The sequence below is a fragment of the Piliocolobus tephrosceles genome, chromosome 4 (assembly GCF_002776525.5).
Source record: "Piliocolobus tephrosceles isolate RC106 chromosome 4, ASM277652v3, whole genome shotgun sequence".
Lineage (NCBI taxonomy): Eukaryota > Metazoa > Chordata > Mammalia > Primates > Cercopithecidae > Piliocolobus > Piliocolobus tephrosceles.
In genome coordinates, this window is record NC_045437.1 from 42,077,862 (window position 1) to 42,093,786 (window position 15,925).

General features: G+C 44.6%; 1 protein-coding gene and 1 pseudogene across 2 annotated transcripts; one reads left to right on the forward strand and one right to left on the reverse strand.

Annotated features, from left to right (window-relative positions):
- Positions 1 to 1,198: 1,198 nt before the first annotated feature.
- LOC111545473 (annexin-2 receptor-like) lies at positions 1,199 to 3,132 on the reverse strand. Its single transcript, XM_023216447.2, has one exon. The coding sequence runs from the start codon at positions 2,157 to 2,159 to the stop codon at positions 1,578 to 1,580; it is 582 nt and encodes a 193-aa protein (XP_023072215.1). The 5' UTR covers positions 2,160 to 3,132; the 3' UTR covers positions 1,199 to 1,577.
- Positions 3,104 to 15,446, forward strand: LOC111545476 (annotated as a pseudogene). Its single transcript, XR_004228906.1, has 2 exons — positions 3,104 to 5,724; positions 12,804 to 15,446. The product of XR_004228906.1 is annotated as an uncharacterized LOC111545476 (transcript).
- The last annotated feature ends 479 nt before the right edge of the window (positions 15,447 to 15,925 follow it).

Sequence of the window (15,925 nt, forward strand, 5' to 3'; positions counted from 1 at the left end):
AAAATGCAAACACTTCTAAACAATGTGGTTTTACAGCTGTGGTATCGCTGTCAGGCCTATATCAATATCTGCTCGGTCTCACCAGGACTTCTAAGGGACTGCAGGCACCGCTAAACCGCTACTTTCTACTCCTAAAATATCTACTTTAACGACATGCCCGAACTTCTGTATTTAAAACTCAGGCATCAGTAAAACAGGATAAGTTATTATGAAACCGAAAGTTACTGGGAATAAGGAGTCGCAGGTATGGCTATGCTAGTACTGGTTGCGACTAAATATGGACTTGCAAGAGCTAAAAAATCACATTCACAGGGGCACTTGCAATCGAAGCATGCAGTTGTTACTCTAAGAAATCCCTAACCCAGGACTCGCTCGGAATATTTCAAAAGCAGAATTAAGCGTCTTTATCGCAGGCGAAATAAGCCATTACTTATTCCGCTTAAATCCGAACTTGCTATGCAGAGAAACCGCAGTCAGGGCTATATTCCGAGTGTAGGAGGTTTAAAACTCCCGAAAAGGCAGTCAAAGCAGGCAGGGCCAAGCCGGACCTGCTGTGCCTACCGGAATTGCTAAACCCAGTTGTGGTACTATTAAGTAATTGGTAGTTCTCTTATAAGCCACTCTAAACTGTTCCAAAGAAAAAGACACAGGAAACACTGCTAGCCCTGAGACCCATGAATAAGTAATCTTCTCAATTATTTATTTATTTTGAGACAGGGCATTGGTGCTATCCAGCTCAGGCTCACTGCAGCCTCAACCTCCTGAGATCAAGCGACCAGCCCACTCCACTCTCTGGAGTAGCTGGGACTACAGGTGCACAACACCTCCCCCCGGCTAATTTTTGTATTTTTTGTAGAGGGTTCACCCTCTTGCCCAGGCTGTTCTCAAACTACTGAGCACAAGCAATCCGCACGCCTCCAACGCTAAAAGTGCTGGGATTACTGCTGTAAGCCACGCTGCCCCACCAGAATAAGTAACATTAAGAACTGGTCATCTGTGAAGTTGTATTAATATAAGTAATTGCGTGGTCTTTTCACGAGACACAGTAACGGTTGAAAAACCTCCCACTCGTGACCGTGAATAAAATTCCTGAGAGTAAAACACAATGAATTGATATACTGAAAAAAAGAAAGACAGTTGTTAAAAATAAAATTAAAAATTAAAATGAAGACGTTATAATAACGTAAAAGACGTGATATAAAATTAAATGTAAAACAATATATTTAAAAAGGAATAATTAGAAAAATACGAGGAATAAGATTTTAAAATACAACGGAAAAAATAAATTAAAAATTGGCCAAACACTAAGGATTCTATAATCATAAAACAGATTTCTCCAAGTTAAAACAGATACAAGTGAAATATTTAATAAAATAAATATAAATGTTTCAAAGACAAGGAAACTGAAAGTAATAAGCGACACGAAGCAAGAAAGAAACATCAGGAAAAAAGAGAATTCAAAAACTGACAACCAGCAATGAAGGCACATCTTAATGTATTTTTATTTTCTAGGTGGAGACGCTTGGTAACTGAGAATCTTTTCAAGGAGGAGAATCCAAAGAGGCTTCTGCTGATATCTAAGGCTGCTTAGCTCCACAGATTCGTAGGCAGCACGCCCAGAGTACAGAGAACGCGGCAAAACCAACGCGAAGAATCCGCTCCAGGCAGTCTGAGAAACCCGGGGGATGGCGCCACAGATGGAGGGCAGGAGGATGGCGGCGTTCCAAAAGGCACCCGCTGTCAGAGACGTCGGTGTCCTGCTGTCTGTTCCAGGAATGGGGAGGACTGCACCAGGAAAGCTGCTGGAGCGTGAGTATGTCGGGTTCCTCTCCCTGCTCCACCTCTTCCACGGGTGCCTCTTGCTGCTTCTGTGTCCCCGGCCAACTGAACCCAGGGGACTTCGCTGTACTTGGTTCCAAGGTGCTCTGGACTCCAGGAAAGAGTCCGTTTTGCCAGTAGACTCCGGGTAGCCGCCAGCAAGGACTGGAAAGCAGTCCCAAATCACAGCTGTCCAATGAGTACTCTCCTAGTACCGGATACAAAGGGAGAGGCCACGGCCCACGATCTTCTGAACTCACAATAGGCGGAGACCCGGGATCTGGCGCCACCTCCGCGGAATCCCAAGGCCGCTTCACACAGCCAAGAAAATGTTGCTCCATCGCTTAAGCCTCGGACCAGGAGGAAACAAAGGTTCGCGCTGATCAAGGAGGGAGAGTCTTCTGCACTACCCTCAGCCTGGCTATTTATGCTCTCCAGAGCCCGTGGGCGGAGGCCAGTCAGATATAAAGAAACTCATTAGTAGCAAATGCACGAAGATTCGTGGACAAATGAAAAACGATAAAATTTTAGAGAGTACATAGAACCAAAACGAACCGTAATTCCGACAGAAAAACATAGCGAGAAAGAAATCGAAATGAAACAACGGCTAAGCAAACCTTGCAGAGAACTAGCACTACAGAACGCAGGTATTAAAGAACGCTGCAAGGGCCAAGAACCACCCGTTTTCGGGAAATGAGCGTTGCTGCCACGGGAAAACTGTCCGCTGGGGCTCTGTCTTGCTAACGAGAAACTGGCGCATTGAATTTAGCAAGCGCCTGCACCTAGCGGATAGCGCTGGTATTGCCAAACAAATATTCGTTTCGGCGCCGTAAGTGGGGCTGCTGAAGAGAAACAGCGTGCTCTTAGAAAAGAGCGGTGCTTCCACGCCTAAACAACCTGTTTGTAGGAATGAACCAACGCTGTTCAAATGTGTCGTGGCAGGAAAATGTGTTGTGGCATTTTAATGTGTTTTAATCCGCTCAGTGTGTTTGATAGGTTTAATATGTTTTAACCCGTTTTAATGGGTTGTGACAGAAAAAGCGCCGGCTGATGGTACCACGGAGTTACTAGTGCGAACAGCGGCTGGGTGCAATCACCGTTCTGCACCGCAAAACGGGGTTCAGGAAGTTTCTAGGAGATACTAGCGGTTCTAGGACCGAGAAAGTGACAGCACTGAGAACGTAAGGACCCCGCGAACGGGAAACGTCACGTTGCGAGCAGCAACTGAGAAAACGCCCAGGGGGAGCTACTAGCAAACGTGCTGATACAAAACCGCCAGCTCCGCAGGGGAAGCGGAGCCGCCAGACAGAACCCGGAGCCTAACACCAGCGAGGCTAAGACCGAGCTCGGCTCCCCGGCTCCTGAGAGAACGAAAGTCAAGGAGCACGAAGCTGAGACGCTCAAAATTAGTAGGAAAAGAAAAAAATACATAACATCTAAATAAAAATAAAAATTTAAAATAATGAAAGTCTGAAATGAAAGTAAAAACGGAAAACACATCGGTAACACTGTCCTCAGAGCAAAATACACAAAAATAATGTTTAAATTAGCGAAAATTACAGAGAGCCAACCGTACAAAGAAGAAATTACAAATATGGCTAGACGATGCAATGCCTACCATTAGAATGTTTCTGTCAGATCTAAAACCCTGCAGGTTGCTCCTGTCATAATTTCCTACGACAAACAAAAATAGCCACAGTTAAACGTGTTTAGGTACGACTAAAAAATCGTAGTAACTGGTATATGCCGATTTGGTCCACAGGAGGAAAAAGTCGCGATGGGCGGGACTTGCTATTGTCAAAGGGAGCTCGGTAAAACTGAGAAATCGCGTTCGCCGGCGTTCCTGACTTCCCTGGGAGTTTTGAAAACACACAAGCGTATCTAAGACGGGACTCGATATTGCGAAACCAAACTTGGTATAAGAGCTCCCAACACCACTAAACTGGCCATCACTAAACCTTTACAAAACAAAACAAAACAAAACAAAACAAAACAAAAAATCGCATTCGCTGGTATCCAGATTTCCACAGGAGTTAAACATCTCCTGCGCAGCCAAAGCAAGGCTCACTAGTAGGAAACCGGAACTTGCTAGGACTAAGAAACTTGAGGCTGGGTTGACCCCATGGCTGTTAGGATTAGAATTCCGACACTAACGGAGACCCGGAGCTGCTAACAAATGAGTCACAGTAACTCCGTCTTCGTATGGCAAAACGGTGACTTCCTACGACCTAGATATCGCAGCCAGGGCTAGTCCGGTGTTTGTCTTAAGTCAGGACTTGATTGGGCTGAGAAATCACATTTTGGCCATTCCCCTACTTGGACACGGGGTAGAAATCCCAGGCACCGCGAAATCGAAACTCGCTAGGACCCAGAAGCCAACGACGCTCGAAACCGCGGGGTCCTGCGACAGAGACGAGCAGCAGCGCCGCCACGGGACTGCGTTCTGGAGGCCGAGCTGGAACCCGTGCGGCGGCGCTGGGAAGAGACTGTGCCCGTGCAGCTCCCCTGTCACCGGCTCCGAGGAGCGTCGGGCTCCCCCAGCCCAGCCCTGCAGCACCCGTCCGTCCGGCAACGCCAGACTCAGCGCAACTGGGCCACCTGCCACTTTGAATCTCTCAGATCCGTGGCCTGAGGGCTGCCGCCACCGAGAAATGGAGGCACAGAGCTGCGAACAAGAGACCACCGCTCGGCGAAATGGCGGTGCCAGGACCCTGGGAGGGAATGCAGCCAGCGACGTTGTCAAGGACAACATTCGTTTGGGCGCAACCAATGGTGCTGTCACAAAGAAACCGTCGACTCTGAGGAAAAAAAGAGAAGTTCGGCCACCGAGAAACTCCGTTCAACAATTGCTGTGACGGCCGGCTCCGCGCCGGTGGAGAAAGAGTCAGCGGAAACGCTGGGTGCTGCGACCGCGACGCCGGCACTAGAGGGCCTCGGCTGGAGAAAGCCCCCACGGAGACAAGGAAACTGTGCACAGCACAGCTAGCAGTTGACACAAACAGAAAAGTATCTGCTCTGCTCTCTGGCAGAAAGCGGGGATCAAAACGAGCAACTCAGTGGAGGGAATCCCGCAGCCACTGAAGAAGTTACCCGAGTGGCTGTGGGGCCAGAGAAACACCGCAATTTCGACGACAGCCATTGGGATACGACAGAGAAACATTCGCGGCCACAGAAGTACCATCCAGCTCCGCGCAACCAGTGGTTCTGCGATCCAGAAACCACTGCCAGCTGGATTCGACTAGAAACTTCTGAAAAACTGTCGTCTCATAGCAGCTTTCCTCTCTACGACAGACAGTCGCCTTTAGAGGGCACCTAACGGTGCTTAGACCGGCCTGGGCCAGCACAAAGCGCAGAGCAGTGCCCGTGCCAAGAAACGCCCGACTTTGTGAAACCAACCTTATGACCACTGAGTCCACTGGCTTCGCAGGACGCAATGGGCAAAGGCGCCGCGGAGAAACCGCGGACTCGGTTCACCGATTATGCTGCTGGCGGGTGATGGTGGGGTGGGGCAGCCGCAAAGTTGTGAAACCAGCGGCGCTGGGACCCAGCGATCACCTGCCCGTAGCAAATGCCTGTGCAGTTGCAAAGGACAACTTTTGGCGGAGGGAAGGCTGCAGTCAGAGAGCATCCGATAACCCTGACAAAGGAGTGGCGTTGGCAGTAAGAAACCGCTGGCGCTGGGAAAGGAACAGTGCAGCGACCGACCAACTGCGCGCTCGGTGCCACCAAAGTGCTACCGGTTCTACCCACTCTGTCCCCCACAGGCTTAGGGAAGTCTGTTGTCCTTTTCTTTTTTCCTCTGTGGCGTAGGCTGGTGCAGTGGTGTCATCTTGGCTCAGTGCAGCCTCGACTTCCTGGGATCCAGCGATCCTCCCGCCTCAGCCTCTAGAGTAGCCGAGACCACAGGTGAGTGCTAGCACCCCCGTCTAATTCGTGTGTGTGTGTGTGTGTGTGTGTGTGTATATATATATATATATATATAAGACCGGGGTCTCGCTATGTTGCCCAGGCTGGTCTCGAACTCCTGAGCTCAACTGATTCGCCCGCCTGGGACTCCCAAAGTGCTGGGATCACAGGCATTGGCCACCGAGGCCGGCAGGAAGTCTGTACTCTTCTTGCATTCCACCCAGTGCGTTGCGCAGTGGGAGAGTAGTCGGCTTATGCCCCGAGAACCACGCAGATCCTGTTGGTCCCAGGAACAAAGTAAAAACCATTCTGGTCGCCAACAGCTTCCTACGCAGCAAACAGCCATCCAGCCTCCGTGACTGGGCTCTTCCAGGTCACCCCAGGCTCTCTTCCGGGTCCAGAACCCACAGGATCCTACAGGAGGGGCCGACAACTGCTTGCCTTTGACACTTAAAACTCTCTGTCTAAGGTTCCCTAGGAGCGTAAAAGGCACAGCGTTTTCTGACCGCAGCTTCAGGTCTCCCTCGCCTGTCCCGGTACCTCTCCTGCAGGAGGGAACTCTGTGGGAACCGCTCGTTGATTCTGATGGTTAACTCTGTCAGATGTCTTCGATACTGGGCATAGGAGTTGGAAGAGGGCTGGAGAGAAAAATGAACTGCAAGACTCCAGCACAGGAGGTGGGATTGATGGCAGACGTCTGCTTCGTCTCTAAACCCAATAAACATCTCAAATTGCCATCCACTTTCCTATACCCTTGATTTGTGAAATGGATCACTGAGGCTTTCTCTGTCTTTCCGGAAATGCAAACAGCTGAATTTTCAAGAGCTTGAATTCTCTCACGCTTTTCAGTCAAGAGTGGGGCTATAAACTCCTTCCTCATAGGAAATAAGGAACTGCCACGGCTTGGAAGAAAAACGTATTTTTCCCATAAGCTTTCACATTTCCCAAAAAAACACTACACATCCGGATGTAAACCCCGCCCCCCCCAAGAGATTTACAAACCCTACCAAGAGCGTTCCCACGCAAACGCATGATCTCCCAATCGCATCTTGAAGACACCATGCAACCAATTCCATCCTTTTCTGTTTGAACCTGGGCAGAGGACAGGTGCAGAGGAGCCCAGAGAAGGGCCTTGACAAGTCAGGAGACCCAATTTGGGGTCGCAATTCTCACCCACTCCCAAGGTGTTTGCTTTGATCTTCCCCTCCCACCATACTACTTCTTCTGCTACCTGGTTTCTCCCTGTATTCCAGGATCCTCCAATTGCCTTCTGGTCTTACAGATGGGAGAATAAAGGAAAAATGGCATCGTTTCCACCTTAAAAGTTACAAGCACTTCACCAAAAGGAACAGCCTAGGTAGAGCCTTTTTAAAACAAATGTCTGCCCACTGCTTCACCCTCCTCATTTCCACCTCAGCAGAGCATTTTAGCAGAAAAGCTGACTCAGCTGTAGCTCCCTCCTGTAGTCCCAGCACTCTGGGAGGCTGAGTCAGGAGGATCTCTTTAGCCCAGAAGTTCAAGACCACCTTAAGCACAAAGTAAGACCCTTGCCTCTACAAAAAAAAAAAAGAAAGAAAGAAAGAAAGAAAGAAAGAAAGAAAGAAAGAAAGAAAGAAAGAAAGAAAGAAAGAAAGAAAGGAAAGAAAAGAAAAGAAAAATTGAAAAATTAGTCGGATTTGGTCTTGAGTGCCTGTAGTCCCAGCTACTAGGGAAGCTGAAGTGGGAGGATCTCTTGAGCCCTGGAGATTCAGGCTGCAGTGAAGAGTGATCTGTGACTGCACCACTGCAGTTCAGTCTGGGTGACAGAGGGAGATGTTGTCTCAAAAAAATAAATAAAAATAAAATAAAAAATAAAATAAAATAAAATAAAATAAAAAAGTAAAATAACATAGCTGGGATTACAAGCCCTGCAAGAAGGGGTCACCAAGACATTATTACATATACCATTAACAGAGGAGAATGCTGCAAATTGTACTGTGTCCCAACGGTAAGAGGCCACCCATTTAAAAATATATACATGTTTCAGAGATACTAAATGATAAAAACATTTACCTTAGAATTGATTAAATTCAGGTATCCACTCCTTTGTTTTCAATCTTTAGTGCCATTTTTTAGTTTATGTCTTGAAAATAGCATAGAGATTAGAGTTGTGATTTTTTATTTTTTAAATTATTTTTATTTTGTTCACTTATTTAGTTTTGAGACAGAATCTTGCTCTGTCGCCAAGGCTGGAGTGCAGTGGCATGATCTTGGTTGACTGTAACCTCTGCCTCCCAGGTTCAAGCCATTCTTGTGCCTCAGCCTCCCGAGTAGCTGGGACCATTGGCTCTTGCCATAACACCCAGGTAATTTTCGTATTTTCAGAAGAGACGGGGTTTCACCATGTTGGCCAGGCTAGCCTTGAACTCCTGGTCTCATGTGATCCACCCGCCTTGCCCTCCCAAAATGCCAGGATTACAGGCATGAGCCACCATGCCAAGCTGAGTTGTAATTTTTTGAAACCTATTTTTTTTTATTGTATTTGTTTTTTTCGCGGTGTAGCTCAATACATTGAAATGGTTGGGTAAGTGGGAAAATCATCTTCCCCACTCCTCCATTATCTGTAAGGTACAATTTCTCATAAACACTTTCAGCTTCTTGCCTCCCCTTTTAGTTTACTCACATATTGTGTGGTTTGTGGCATGAAAATCATTATTTGTGACAGACACCATGCCAACTATATTTTGTGCTTTACTTTGTTTCATTCTCAACCGAAAACTGTGGTGAGCACATGCTTTGTGCTGGGCTTGCTTCTCAGTTCTCTCCATTTTGTAGTTGCACAGCCTCACTTAGGGAAATTGGAGTGTGTATAGCTCTGCCTGTGGCTGAATAGATAAATGTAATTTTAGCATTCAGTGTTAAGAAATCAACTCTTGGTGCAAATTTAAGACTCATCTTCTCATGGTGTGTGTGTGTGCGCGTGTGTGATTTTACTGTGTCCCTTCTCCCTAACACTCCAGTTCAAGATACCAACCTACATTCTGAGTTGATTATTCTGGATACACTCTATCAAAATATGACTGTTGGACACCAGAATACACCACCCCAATATACCAGTATAACAATATACCTCTGGCATATTGATTATTTCAGGCCTGGCATGGTGGCTCACGCCTGTAATCCTAGTGCTTTGGGAGGCCAGGAGTTCATGAGAAGGCTGAGCACATAGGGAGTCCCATCTCTACAAAAGTATTTTTTAAAAAGTAGTCCTGGTTACTAGGGAGGCTAAAGCAGGAGGATGGCTTGAGTCCAGAAGTTTGAAGTTACAGAGAACTATACATGCCACTACATTTCAGCCTGGGTGACAGCGTAAGACCCTGTCTCTAAAACAAAAACAAAGTAGGACTGGGAATTGGTGGCTCACGCCTGTAATCCCAGGATGGTGGGAGGCCGAAGTGGGCAGATCACTTGAAGCCAGGAGTTTGAGGCCTGCCCAATATGGTGAAATCCAGTCTCTACTAAAAATATAAAAATTATCTGAAAGTGGTGATGCATGCCTATAATCCCAGCTACACAAAGGTTGAGGCATGAGAATTGCTTCAACCCAAGAAGCAATTTTGGGTTGCTTCAGAGGTTGCAGTGAGCCCAGATCATGCCCCTGCACTCCACCCTGGACGACAGTGCAAGACTCTGTATAAAAAAAAAAGAAATTAAATTAAATTTTAAAAAAACAAAACAAGATGAGAGAAAACCCTCATCTGTACTGCTATACTCTTTATTCCTCTTTATGACAGAACAACACAGAAAGATAAAGACAAAGAAAAGACTATTCTGGGAGGAAAGAGGATTAAACAACATGATTCTTACCACAAAGTACCAGAAAGTACAACAGAGTCGATACACCGGCACTAGTCACACAAATCCTTTTCACCCATCAGTCAAGATTTTGGACAGGAAAAATAAACAGAGAGTGACCAGATTTCACAGAGTGGAGCCTGGAATCTGGCTGGTAAGAAATTCTTATCCTTATGCTAGCTGATCAGCTCCTGCTTTCCCTCAACCATGGGCTTCCAAAAGAGCCAAACTTTCTGTTCCTGCTCACAGCACCCAATTTTCAGGGGCCCAGGGAAATCTTTCTCTTAGCACTCTGAAAGTTTGCTCTAAAAATCAACTCACAGCGGCAGATTAATAGGAGAAAACACATACAAAATGTGTGATTGCCCAGCCCCTCAGTGAGGTGCAGGAGCTTATACACCATCCTGAGGTTACAGAAAAAAGTGGATCATGGCAAAACAAGTTAAAGGTGGGAGAAAACCTTTAAAGGTTCCAGACTCTCTGTTAATTCTTCCTAGATGTGGAAAAGAGAAGGCCTTTATGTATCAATGCAGATTTTCCACAGATGTAAATTTTTCCCACAAACCACAGCATTGCAGGGCTATTTCTTTTGCTGGTTCTCTGACAGCCATCTGAAAATATGTCAAATAAATGTATTTTGGGGTTAAACATTTTTTATTTCCTTCAAAGTGGAATATTAACTGTATGTCTCTTATAGATATAGTTTTAAATAAATAAGGGAATCCACTTTTTCTAATTTGTTAAGATATGTTTTGTTTTAATAATAACAAGGAGTTAAATTTTAAACGATTTTCTGCATCTACTGATATTATCATATAGTTTTATTCCTTTTTAATGTTAATGTGAATAATATTAACTGATTTTCAAATGCTAAACCAATATTGAGTTTGTGTAATAAATCCCACAAGATCATGATGTATTTTTAAAAACTTACATTTCTGAAGGCCCGGCACGGTGGCTCAAGCCTGTAATCCCAGCACTTTGGGAGGCCGAGACGGGAGGATCACGAGGTCAGGAGATCAAGACCATCCTGGCTAACAGGGTGACACCCCGTCTCTACTAAAAAATACAAAAAACTAGGCAGGCGAGGTGGCGGGCGCCTGTAGTCCCAGCTACTCGGGCGGCTGAGGCAGGAGAATGGCATAAACCCGGGAGGCGGAGCTTGCAGTGAGCTGAGATCCGGCCACTGCACTCCAGCCTGGGCGACAGAGCGAGACTCCGTCTCAAAATAAATAAATAAAAAAAAATAAAAATAATAAAAATAACTTATATTTCTGGATTCAGTATGCTAATCCATTATTTATAATTTTTTAATACCTGTGATCATGAGAGTTATTGGCTAACCAAAAATTGGGGGATTGATAAGACTGATATGCAAAAGTGGCTTATAAATATTCATACTTGCTTGATACTTAAAAAGGCCTTTCTATGTATTTTTCCTGCCCTGCTCAGGCAGACTTATTAAATACTGGCATCATGTCTCGTTCAGGGCCATTCAAAAGTCAATAGTGGACTGAATCATTCTATTTTTGTAGGCACCCTCATAATCTTTTCAGTACAGATTGAATTATTGAGGATTCAGACAGCAAAGGAAAAAGGTCAAAGCATGTAAGTTAAGCAGAGAGACATATTTTTTTTCACCTGGCTTCCCCAGGAAGTATTAGCTAAAGTGAAAACTTACGTGAGACCTTTTAATTCAAAAGTGAGTTTTTGTTTGTTTGTTTGTTTGTTTTAAAGAGAGTGGGAGTTAAAAGAGAGGGAAGTGAAAAAGGAAGGAGTAAGAGGAAATTCCATGCTGTGCTACCTCATTGGCCCAAATTGGGTCAGGGTTAGAGGCGAATTTACCCATGCAGCTAAGGAAGCTTAGCTTTTAGGATCCCTTTGAACAGGTCTGTAATCTTGTACTCAAAAGTTTTATTCTTTTTCTTAAAGAGAATTCCCCACTACCTGTAACAACACTGGGTTCTATTAACTGAACCTACCCTGAACACAACAGTTTGCTTGATCACATGGAACCATCTTCTAGGTAGCCCTATTTTTGACTGCTTCTCAGAATAATCCACTTAGGAAGAAAGAAAGGGGAAGAATATATCCACTGTGGGAGAAATAAAACAATCCTGACAACAAAAAGACCCCTGTGTACCCAATAGAAGAGACAGAGAACACTAATACTGAGTTAGCCTTAAGAGATTTACATGCATGTAAGGTAGCATGACAATAACTATAAAGCTGGGCCACATCTCATATGTTTTGAGCAAAGAACATGGTCAGGCACAGTGGCTCATGCCTGTAATCCCAGCACTTTAGGAGGCTGAGGTGTGTGGATCACCTGAGGTCAGGAGTTCGAGACCAGACTGGCCAACATGGTGAAAGCCCGTCTCTACTAAAAATGCAAAAATTACCTGGGCATGGAGGCGCACACCTGTAATCCCAGCTACTCGGGAGGCTGAAGTGGAAGAATTGCTGGAACCCAGGAGGCAGAGGCTGTAGTGAGCTGAGATTGCGCCACTGCACTCCAGTCTGGGTGACACAGTGAGACCCCATTTCAAAAAAAAAAAATGTCTAATTTGAGATGCCTTATGAAAAGGTCCAGAAAAGCTAACTTAAAGAGAGCCTATGTGGCAAACCACTATTCCTTCTGCACTTGTGTAATTAGGCCAACTTTAACGACATCAAATTTATTTTGCAAACAAATTAGTTTTATTAATACTTTCATGTTGTTTGATAGAAAAGGGCATAAGCATACAGAAAACAAATTTCAGGAAAAAAAAAACTATAGTGTAACTGTCATTAGATTCTAGCTCATTGTTTTTGATGTCTTGTCATCTTCCTGAAATCTAGACTGGATCTTGAACTTTTTGTTCCCTTTAATATAGGGCAATCGGCTGGGTGTCAGGCTCACACCTGTAATCCCAGCACTTTGGGAGGCCGAGGTGAGAGGATTGCTTGAGCTCAGGACTTCGAGACTAGCCTGAGCAAAATGGCTACAAAAAGTTTCTACAAAAAGTACAAAAGTTAGCTGGGCATGGTGGCATGTGCTTGTGGTCACAGCTACTTGGAAGGCAAAGGTGGAAGGATTGCTTGAGCCAAGGAGGTAGAGGCTGTGGTGAGCCTTGTTTGTGCCTCTGCACACCAGCCTCCATGATAAAGCAAGACCCTGTCTCAAGAAAAAAAAAATCTAACTATGGCTGTTCAAACTAATATTTCTAACTTTCCTTCTATCTTATGGCTTGGAATTGCTGAAGTTAAACTATACTTTTCCTGAAGACCTGTAAGCTGAAGCTGGATGGTTTAATATAGACTGCAAAGAAATCAAATCATCACAACTCATGCATGGACTAAAAACTACTACTTTTTCTCCCCTACGATAGACACTGGCAGTAACGAGAATCTAACATCCCATGGAATTTCCCTCACTTCCCCTTTTCTTACCTGATTCAATCATAACAACCCTGATGATTTTCAATTGCGTCTATAGTTTTCACCTTAATCCTATCCGGTCCTGAGGCAATTTTTCCAGGCAAATTAGTGATTATCTCCCAACTACTTGGACTTTGGTGTCTGCCATTCTGTATATGACAGAGCACACTCCGTACTGGACTGAATCATTTACTCCCTTTCCTAGACAAGCCACATAGCTTCGCCTGATCTAGAGGCTAAAATATGGAGCCCCATTCATCATCTTTGGAAGGGCTGTCTTGAAGGCAGTATGTCCAGAGCCCCACATGCCACCTGGCCTAAACCTAAAATAAGCCAGGACTGGGAACTGGACAGCCTTACTGTACTGAGCCACTACTGTCAGTGTCTCCAGTTCTGTGCACATATGAAGTGCAGTGCATTCAGGCTGCCATGCTGGGCCTACATAAGCTAGAGTCATTCCTGAAGTTTAAAGGGGACAAAAATGTTGTTGAGACCCACATGTCTGGGGCCAATTGCTGAAACTAGAGAAGAGCTACATGCACTTGAAAAACAGGTGTAAGCTATAGACAACACAACACAATGGGCCCTGACCCAGCCAGGAGATGCCAACCAGCAAAGATGGACAGACAGATGCCCAGAGCAACTCTCAGAGCCCAGTCTGCCCCCAAGAAATTGCTGAAAACTAAGGCTTAGGACAGACTGGAACCCAGAAAATAAAGGAACCCAGTCTTGCTCATGGCTCATGGCACCAGCCCTTTCTACCAATGCCTTGGAATGAATTAATGCACCCCAGTGGGAGCCCTCATGCTGTTCTTGTGGACTTCCACAGGACTGTGCCCTGCCTGGAACTGGAAGTCTCTGCAGTGAAGATCCTTCCATATTTTGCTCTTCCTCTTCTGAATCACTTCAAGGCTTTCAACTGGAAAAAAATCTGTTTGCATAATCAATAATGTGCTAAGGAACTTTACTTTTAGATCTCAGAATTCATAGTTCTTTGTACATGAGGATTGAAGCCTTCCATATTCTCCACCCGTGACATAGATTTGGAGTGGGTGGAGTCAGGATTAGAAGCACATATAGGTGGGCAGGGTGGCATGAAGGGGACTGGGACCCACATCAGAGCTGGAGGCTGAACTCCAGGGAGCCTTTGAATAACTATGGATATGATGTCAACACGGTGGGAAAGGGCAGTGGTCCACCGTCCTGGGGTAATCTTGAAGCTGAGCATAGCCTCCCTGCTGACAGCAGAGAACAATCATCATTAAACATTCCTTCAATGGTCTGAAGTTTATATTCACAGGGTGGGAGTAGAAATTAAATTTATGGAGCCATGAGGAAGACCCCCAGCCCTGTGCCTTTTGAATTGACAACCATGGGATTCCAGGGCATCAGCTCCAGGTCAGACATTCCAGGCAGTTGCAGAATTCTGCCAGTGTGGGTCATGCCCATCTCAAGAATTCACATGGATTGAATCCAGCAAAACCGAATATCCAGCAAAACTTCAAAATCCAGCAACACTGAAGGCTCAAGAACATCACTGGTGCATACTTGGCCCAGGGAGGCTATTCTCTCACAGTCTCTCCCCATCTCAGGGCCTGCAGCATCTGAGACTCACTCCTTCCTGCAGGTATCCCAGGAGAAAGATTTATGCATCCCCATAGCTTCAACCTGCAGTGTGCCAGGCACAGAAAAATGGTTGTCTTCAGAAAGAGATGAAAAAACATGCAGTAGCAATCACCCTTTGGACTTCGAAACTTTCCTGTCACCTTAGATGTGATAAATTAAAACCCAGAAACTCAGTGTTGGTATTAATTGTGTCTAGCTATGAGGTCATTTTTTTTTTTCACACTGTCACAGTTTTAAATTTGAATATAGAGGAGCTTAGGTGCTACAATCTGAATGGAACGTGGGAATAAAACTGTCTTTGCCTTGCACTTCTCTTTAGATTGATTAAATACCAGTTATCGGTATAAGAAAATGGCAATAAATTGTCAAAGTAGAATTGGAAAGTGGTTTTGTGATTGGATATGGAGCAGGCTTCCCATGTGACCATTCTCACTTCCTATTCTGAAGTCTTACAGTCTACTTTTGTTTCTCTCCCTCTCTTCATCGATTCTGGTGTTTGGATACTCTGGGAACTGAGCTTTCATCTCCTATGTTAGCCACAGAGATGAGGGCTTTGAGGGCACCATGGAATCAGATTTTGGAAATGACATAGAAATCACAGGCACTCAAGCTCGACAGAGCTTAAAGTAAAAAAAAAAAAAAAAAAAATTAAAAATCAGGCACACACACAAAAAAACAAAACAAAATAAAAATTAAAAATCAGGCACACACACACACACACAAAAACAAAATAAAACAAAAACAAACAAAAAATGAGAAGACTGCTAAACTCTACAATTCTATAAAGAAGGACTGCAAAAAAGAAATCACAGAAAACAATAAGAAAATTTAAAGTGATATCAGAAAATATAGCACAACGGGGCCAGAAAGATTTTAGAATAAGGGATGGTTTTAGAAGGCAGGATGGAATTCGGAAAAAAATCACATTTAAAAAATAGAAATGTAAAGGGAGTTGGAAGGAAGGAGAGAAATTGAACAACAGGAAATGGATACCATGCATCTCTGAAATAATAACTGTTTAGTATTAGACTGTGTCAATTTTAGGATTTAATGCAATATTATATACAAGTGGATAAACAAGTATAAGTACATGGCACCAGTTATGAAAATATGTCTTAAAATAAGGACTATGATAGCTCTATTACTCAGTGTCATGCTTCTAATGGCCAGTTTTCTTTTTTTTTTTTTAAGAAAGAAAAGCCCCTATAAATGTTTTGTAACATGTTTATACTGAAAACATTTATGCAGCTGGGTTTAATGGCTCATGCCTGTAGTACTAACTACTCGTGAGGCTGAGGTGGGAGGATTGCTTCAGTCCAGG

Bases quoted from the DNA above. Each gene is read 5' to 3' on its own strand.
- LOC111545473 (XM_023216447.2), bottom strand. From the start codon at position 2,159: ATGGAGCAACATTTTCTTGGCTGTGTGAAGCGGCCTTGGGATTCCGCG.